The sequence below is a fragment of the Microtus ochrogaster genome, chromosome 18, assembly GCF_000317375.1.
Source record: "Microtus ochrogaster isolate Prairie Vole_2 chromosome 18, MicOch1.0, whole genome shotgun sequence".
Taxonomy (NCBI): domain Eukaryota; kingdom Metazoa; phylum Chordata; class Mammalia; order Rodentia; family Cricetidae; genus Microtus; species Microtus ochrogaster.
In genome coordinates, this window is record NC_022020.1 from 32,443,362 (window position 1) to 32,452,029 (window position 8,668).

The window sequence follows — 8,668 nt, forward strand, 5'->3', positions numbered from 1 at the left end:
ACTGAAGCAATTTAAGTCAAAAGAGCAAACAGTATGGAGAATCTGTACCTTACCAGCACATGTCTCTCTGTGTGCACTTCTATGCCCATGGTTGTTCTTCTATGCCCACCACCTATAACACTGCAATGACTCTCAATAAGCCCTGAAGCCAGGGGTTGTATCCAGTTTATCACTGTGACCCCTGCCTGGCCAGGGAAGACTAATCATTTATTCTACATGAATAAATGAATGAAAGAACAAAACATTTTCTTTCTAATTCTAGCTTGAGGAGTTTGGATCTGCTTTTGTAAGTATGAGGAAATAAGGGGCTATATTACAGTGCACTCAGAAACAAATGATTATCTCATTTAAGAATGAACAGAGACCAATAATAATATTGCCCTGCTGTCCCTTAGTTATTGTTCTGCCAAGCCACCCAATTTGCTAACTGACTCCATTAAAGACCTTAATTTAATTAAATCTTGAGCAAAGCTCAGAAGACCTATGGAGGGCACTTGGTTTAATTGCAGGCAGGGGACAAGCACCAGTTTCATTGATCTCGTCAAAGTCTAAGCAATGAAGATGAGCAAAGGGAAAATATATGGCCCGAATTGCTTTTCAGGCAACATTGATGAATTGTGAACTCAGAGCTGCAACAGAGACAGAAAGGCAAAACAGCCATAGATTATGTACAAAGAGACCAGAAGGAAATTAAACCTTATTCCCTCTCAAAGACTAAGACCAGGCAAACATTAGACCACAAAAGACAGACCCCTCTTTGGGAAAATGACATGCGCTGGGTGATGTGGGCTGGACGTCTTTCAGTATTTAAAGTCTAAAAAAAAAAAAAAACAAAAACCCTAACATTCAAAAGCATTTAGAAAATTATTTAAGATTCACAATTGTCTAGAAGTGAAGTTAACCCAATTACAGGGTAAATACGTTTGAAGAAATAATCCTTCAAACTTTGCTGTTTGGAGATAAATGAGGAGCACATTATATAAATTATATAAATTATGATGAAGGCATAAACAAAAGGGTAAAAACTGATACAAATTTTGACTGAAATGTGTATGTGCTCACATGTGCAGATATTTACCCTGAATTGTCATTGTCAGGGTTAGAGATATTCAAACAGCGAAGGCGTCTTATGATAAAGAGAAGATGTAAAGGAAAACCTTCCATATCACTCAATCTTGATTTCATTTAAAACAACTGCCGCTCGTTTTCAAGCGTTTACTGCATGCTGACCACAGTGTAGTTTACTCCGGGAGTGTTTAATCACCCTGCACCCGTATCATCATCATCTTCATGATAAAGCAAACAGGCCCTGACAGGTCAGGGATCTTGCCAAAGACTCACAAAAGCACCTTTGTAGGTCAGACTGTGATTTCAAGCAGTCTGCTTCTGGGGCTCTTAGTGGTGGCCTCTAGAGCCATAAAAAAAAATAAAAAAAAAACCAAAAAAACTCTGGATGGAGGGGAGACTGACTTTTTTTTCCTTGTTAGTTACAACCAAGGGTTCTTTATGCTTCACTAACCCATGTTAGAGGGAAAAATCACAATATATGGTTAAAGTGAAGGCCAACATTTCCCTTGCAAAACATGCACCATCAGCACACACTTATTAGACTATCAGTCATAGAGATCGGGAGTGTGACGTGTGACCCAGGAAATTACAGGTGGGGTAGGCCTCCATGCTAAGTCAGCTTCGTCAGGATCCCCAGACACAGCCTCTCCTGACTGTTTACAGCCCCCACGCGCGTAGGGAGTATCAGATACAGCCGGGTTCTAGAAACACGCTTCTCTGAGTTCAGAGAGATGTTGTCTAGATAGAGGCAGGAGAGTGGCTCCTTAATTATGACATCACCCACAACGAGGGATAGAGCTGACAACCTTCAAAGCCAGTAATTTATTCCATATCTCCACCCAGTAAAAATTAAGAATATTTACAGACAGAGTATAAACAGAATGATTGGAAGTAGAGAAAGCTCAGCAGTTACTGCTGGCTTACTGCTCTTCCAGAGAACCAGAGTTCAGCTCCCAGCACCCACGGTTGTAATCCCAACTCTTCTGGCTGACACTACAGGCATCTGTACTCTCTCAAGGGCAAATACTCTCATATGGGTACACATACACACACACACCCCTACATAATTAAAATAATAAAAACATCTTTAAAAACCAGAATGATTTACACACACCAACCTTAATGAAGAACAAGTTACTTCCCGGGTTAAGGAGACACAGCAATGTTAATGGTCCATTAGCCTCTTACAAGCCCCTCATTGAACTCCATGTACTGAATCACCAGGCAGAGGACAGCTGAGGAGCCACCTCCTGTACTGCCTCAGTTGAGACTGAAAGGAAAGCAAGCTTTGCAATTTAAAGTGAAGTTGAGAAAGGATGGTTTGTGATAGAAGAATTAATTCTTCCATCCTCAGTCCAATCACAGTTGACAGCCATAGCCGGACAAAGGAGAACTCACAGGCCCTGCCAGGTGAACGAGCATCTTTGGAAAAGTTGGTCCAATGCTTCGCTGTTGGAACACCAGCATCTTCAGTGGCAGAAACATGTCCTGTCACTGTAGTTTTCAAACCAGTGTGGGTCCTCTTGGGGAGACCAGGGCACCCCTGCCACTCTCTCTCATACACCTGTACACACCCACACATGTGCACACTACAAAAATGCATGTGTATCCCTGCATACACGCAAGTACACAGCCACCCGTAGATGCATACAGCTATAATAGCTTCTTTGTTTGCTTGTTTTTCGAGACAGAGTTTCTCTATGTAGCCCTGGCTGTTCTGGAACTAGTGCTGTAGACCAGGCTGACCTCAAATTCATAGAGATCTGCCTACCTCTGCCTTCCAAGTGCTGGGATTAAAGGTGTGCACCACCACTACCCAGCAAGAAGAGATTTTTATATTATTCAATATAAATGAGAGAAACTACTATACAGTTAAAGAAAAAAATAAAAGGAAATGTCTATGTTTTCCAATTATGAAAATATCAGACTGTATTTTTTAAAAAAATTATTTTTTTTATTTTTTTTTTTTTCAAGACAGGGTTTCTTGTAGAAACCCCACAAGACAGAGTTTCTCTGTAGCTTTGGAGCATGTCCTGGAACTAGCTCTTGTAGACCAGGCTAGCCTTGAACTCACAGAAATCCACCTGCCTTTGCCTTCCAAGCGTTGGGATTAAAAGTGTGCACCACCACCACCTTCATCTTAACAAAATATTTAATTGAGCTAGTGGAAGATGCACATCCCAGAGGAGACTGAGACCTGCTGCCCTACTATAATTCTGCCATCTATGCGTTTAGGATTCCTGAGAAGAGTGTTTTTATCATCTTAGTTCTACCCTAAGGATCTTTGATGAATGATTTCAGAATTGGAATGACCTAGTGATTACCAAGGCCGAGATTCCTTACGATTCCAGGTTCTAGAATCTTTGCCTCAGATGCCCTTGGCTCTGCCTGCACACCTGCCCACCTCCCCACGCCCAGGCCGAAGCCAGGACTATCTAAACACTCACCCTTCTCCGGAGCCTGTCCCGCTCCTCGCGGATGGCGTTCATGGTGGCCTTGGTCCGGTTCAGCTCCTCTTCTTTGCTGCACAGCATGGCTGTCAGGCTTTCATTCTCTTCCCGCAACCCAGCCAGCTCTTTCTCCCACCGGGACCGCTCCTCAGCCAGGTTGGGATACAGGTCCCGACCAAGAACTCCCTCAATCTCCTCCACTGTCTGAAAAACACAGTCAAACATCAAAGCCACGCTAGCGCTCTTGCAGAAAGAGGACAGGAAGGAGCTTGTGAACCCAGGAGTGGGGTGGAGAGCCCCATGTACACAGTGACACCACTTGGTCATTCTCTGCTCAGATTCAGCGGATGCTGTCACTTGCCTGCATTGTAGTTTGTACTACTCAGCAGTCCCCAGAGTTAAGGACAACAAGATCCCCTCTTGATGCTGAATCTCTGTGTGGTACCCACACAATGTTGATTTTCCTGTAGGAGCTCCAGAGCTGGTCAATTTGCATAGAGGCAGCAGGCCAGGGAGGGATCCCGATAATGCAGTGACTAACACTAGGTTGCAGGATGTGCACAAAGTCTAATTGCAAGTTTCTTAAATTACAGGCCTTCCGTGAGCCAGCTCAGCAAGGAGGCAGGTCATATCACCAGTTCGCGCTCCGGATGTCACACGGGCATTTGGATAGTGTGAATGAGGTGGAGCCCCAGGATGGCAAGGACAAAAGTAAAGCTTTGGTGACACAGGAAAAGCATGGGCCCTTGGTGGAGGCTCCTCAGACAGCAGAGATGCATTTAGCTAATGAAATGGATATGAACCAAGTAGAAGAAAATCTTAATAGTATTTGGAAAGTTCTTTCAAAATTTCCATTTTAGACACATGACTGAAGGATCGGGAAGACACATACAATTAGGAAGACCATTCTCTGCTTGCTCTGGGAACTACTTGTTCATATTGTCCTTTACAAAGAAAGAGCATGGCCCGGCTGGCTTTTAAACAGAAGGGGAACACACAGTGATGAGAAACGGAAGATTCCCAACACTGCTTTATACACAGCAGCTGGTCACCCACGCCAGGTCCCTGAGGAAGACAGGCACCCAAACCTTGTTGCCTCTGTCCCCATGTGGTGCGCCTTGTCCTTCCTTTCAAATCCAGGACAGTCTATTCGGCTCTGCTTTCTCCATAACTAGTTACCAGAAATCTTTGTCCGTCCCAGACGCTGAGGCCAAAGCTAGTCCCCTAGATGTCAAGACAATCAAATCTGGGATTTGGGAGACTCCAGAGAAAGAAGCACCAGTTAGTGACTGCTTCCCCTCATGGCAAATCCTAACACCTATTCACTGCCACAAAGATGAAGAAAAGTGGAAAGAAAGGCAGCTGAACCAGACATGCACTTTATGACTCACCCACAGGCACTACCACCCTCTTGGGCAATCCGGAGTTCTTCCCGACAGAAACTGGGGGCTGGACTGTCCCTTCATATAGGTTCCCGTAAGACATGCCAGTGTGGGTGGCTAGGTCACTAAGCCACAACGAAGTAAAAGAAAGACACCTGAGGCCCAGGATCAAGAAGGGCCTGCCTTTCCCAATATTCCGAAAGAGGCAAGGCGGTGCACATGCTATGAATTCTTTTTCTCACTCAGTCTCTTCTCAGAAGAAAGAGGAACATATGTGAAAGGCATGGTCAAGATCCAGATACACTGTCTGGGAATGGGGTGACTCAGCCAGACCCTTATCCCTCCCTCCTCCAGCAGCACAGACTGCGAGCTCACAAAGATGGGTTCTAGAAACCTCAAATCTGCAAGAAAGCATCTAAGGGCATCTTGCAACACAAGAATACTATATAGCGGCTGGGTGTGATGGTGCATAATCCAGCCCTTGGGAGGCAGAGGCAGGTAGATTTCTATGAATTTAAGTCTTCTTGGTCTACAGTTCCAGGTGAGCTAGGGCTACATAATGAGACCCTGTCTCAAAAAGAAAAGGAAAGAAAAATAGTATGGTACACCACACTGAAGTGACGTAGTTTAATGCTACTAATGTGATGGTTTCCAAGTAAATCACCCTTTTTAGTGAAAAGTCAATGTTGATCATTGTTGATATGCCCCCCCCCACATAATTTAGCCCAACAAATATTTATAGAGCTCCTGCTTCTAGCTGATGGCTCAATATGCTTGTATGACTTTCAGGGACTGATAGGTGTTCAAGAAAGCCTAAAGCCAGGAAAGCTGTCTGCCCTCTCTCCTCCCTAACCTCAGAAAACCAAGCGGAGGGGGAGGGAGGCCCACCTTAATGGCCAAGTCACAGTGCTCGCTGGCTGTGGTGAGCTGCTCAATGTGCCTGTCCACCTCGGCTACAGAGAGATTACAGCTGCTCTTCTTCCTGCCGCAGACAACACTCTCCAGCCCCGTCAGGACCCTCTGCAGCTCCGAGTTCAGGTCACTGCAGTTATCTGAGAGGGGATGAGGAGAAAATCCATTAAACAGGCAGACTGGCAATGAATGTTCTCAGTTTCTTCTACCAGAAGGGGACCATCCGGGAGCAACAGAAGAACAATGAAGTACAGCATTCCCAAAGTCAGCATCCTCCAGCCCCATCCCACTGGCTGCTGCCCGAGGCTTGCGGCCAATACAAACCTTTAGACTTTGGCCATTTTCTAAATACCTGCTTCACTCAGAATTCTCTCGCCTTTCAATCAAAGGCAACCACATTGAGTTTTGCTAGTAAGAGCAAAGTGCCCCAGAAGGGACTTCAAACTCTAGTCAAACCCTCTTGCTCAGCCATTCAGACCAACACTGATTCCAGAAGTTCAATAAAGGTCTCATAACTTCACCGAACAACAACAAAAACTCAGAACGAGCATCGCTAATAGATAATAAAAAAACAAAAACTGTAAGAACTATTCCTGTCTTCAAAAAGCTTCAAGTCCCCCCTGCTCCTGCCCCCATACATCACCTGACAATGCTCCACCTATACAATTTAATCCATTTCCTCCACTGGGGAATAACCAACTTCTAACAAGTTATCTATATAAATGTAAACAATTCTAATAATTTTATTTTAACAATCTGGGTTACTATTAAACTTCTGGATTCTAGAGTCTGGTCAGGGAAAGAAAATTATGAGTTAGATACATATTATAACATAGTTTTTTGTGAACAAAAATCCCTCTAAAAATCAAAAACCATTCTTCTACCTGTTGTTCCAAATCCTGTATATTAGCATAACCTCCAATTATTGTAGCAAGTTCTGCGTGAAGGATACTACAATCTTCCCAAGCAAATCCTTCTCCTAAATCCAGCCTGTGTCCTGAATGCAAGAAGCTGGTATCTTCCCAATCTCCCTTCTGGTTACAGGCTCAATGCACTAACAAGACAACTGCTTTTATTGCTAAGCTTTGGAGCACTTGGAGAAAATGTTCAACATTATAGAAAGTAGATTTCTCAGGACCTTTTAACCAACCTCATTTGACTGCCCACATCTATTAGTTTCCAGAACCTAGAGAACAATCCAGCAGGAGGCTTTTACTCTAACCAAGGTTCCATCCTCTCAAAGTGGCTCTTCCTATCTCTCCCACCTCTGTGAATGGAGCCCACCAACGAGCCAGTTACTCAGGTCAACTCGGAGGCAACCTTGATGCCCTTTTGTGTCGCATCTAATTCCAATCCACCTTGTCACTATAACCTCTGAAACTCATCCTTGAACTGAGCAACTGTTCTTACTCTCTGCTGACATCACTGTTCTCCAAAGCGCCATTCCTTCTCAAGCTGGTTGTTCTAATAACTCCACTGTAGCTACAGTGAGACTCTTTTTAAAGGCAGGCGATGGTACCTTCCTAGGTCAAACTGTTCAATGGCTCCCCCTACCCCTTACCTAAGATCAGACTCCTTACCATGGTCATTAAAAGCTCTGCATATTGGAGACTCATGTCCTCAGCCCAGGCTGCACTGTGGAATTCCTTGGGGAGCATTTATAAAATGCCAATGCCAGGGCCCCACCCCAGACCAATTAAACCACAATCTCTGGGGGTGGGGCCTAGATGCCGGAAAGGTTTTCAGTTTCTCAGATGGTTCTAATGTGCAGGCTGGTAGAATCCCGAGGTTGGCTCTCTGCTCCTCTGTCCCCTTGCTCTTTCCTACTGCCCAGCTTCTCTCTATCCCGAGGAGATGTCCAGCTCTGATCTCTCCCAGATGTTCCTCTACCTACGCTCCTTTCCACTTACCATGCAGTTTCCCCACCAAAGACTTCCTATTTGGAGCACGGGGATTCCATCTCCCAACTCTGCCCGGTCCCCTTGCCATTGTCCTGCTGTGTTTGCAGGAAACATCACTATCTGACCTAACATGTATGTTCATTATCTTTCCCTTCTAAAAACACATGCTTCTATGAAAGAAGGGACTTTGATCTTCCCCATCACGGCATCTTGGAATAGAACAGGGTAGGCAATCAAAAGCAATTTAAAAGAGTAAAAAAAAATCAGCGCTACACAGTTGAGTCAGCACCACAGAGAAACAAGACAGTCAGCACCAGGATACTTTACATAGGCCTTAAGCTCTTCTTCGTTACGCACGGGAGATGCTGACAGTGGGGAGGGGAGATACACATCACACCAGTTCACCTGGACAGGACAAAGAGGAGCTTAGCCCCAAATTGAGGCAAAGGGGTCCAAGCATGGAGCAGCTGCCAACACACAGACCAGTCTCTGAAAGACCGTTCCTACTCAGGTGCAGGTTCCCTGGTATCCAGAGCTGGGTGAACACGCATTCCCAGATCTGCGTGTGTGTGACGAAGAGCAAAAGGAGCTTATATTCAGCCACTCCACACTGTGATCACACAGGTCCACCGACGGTGTGTGAGTCATGCTCGATGTGTCTGTCTTCTAAACGGTTCTCGAGGAACAGAAGGAAGAGCAGGAGCAGGGTTTGGGCAGCATTTCTCATTGTTGGACAGTGGCTGAGCCCTGACCAGTCTGGAAGCACAGTTCCTAGAGGAACAAGAGACTGTCCTCCATTCTGATAGGCTCACAAATGCACGATGGCCACGCCGATGGCCACGCCAAAGTCCTTCTCTCAGGGACCTGCCTGCAGCCTGGAAATGTCCCCAAGAGAGCACAGTGTCACACAGGACCTGCCTGCAGCCTGGAAATGTCCCCAAGAGAGCACAGTGTC

The 8,668-nt window shown here is 45.2% G+C and overlaps 1 protein-coding gene across 5 annotated transcripts in view; it reads right to left on the reverse strand.

Annotated features, from left to right (window-relative positions):
* Mcc (MCC, WNT signaling pathway regulator) overlaps window positions 1–8,668 on the reverse strand; it is a 279,416-nt gene that overhangs the window by 53,945 nt on the left and 216,803 nt on the right. For all 5 annotated transcript variants that reach the window (XM_026783515.1, XM_026783513.1, XM_026783516.1 and 2 more), the window contains exons 5-6: window positions 5,789–5,952; window positions 3,516–3,722 (exon numbers count right to left, since the gene is read on the reverse strand). In XM_026783515.1, coding sequence (XP_026639316.1) covers window positions 3,516–3,722; window positions 5,789–5,952 — 371 coding nt within the window. The remainder of the gene's footprint in view (window positions 1–3,515; window positions 3,723–5,788; window positions 5,953–8,668) is intronic.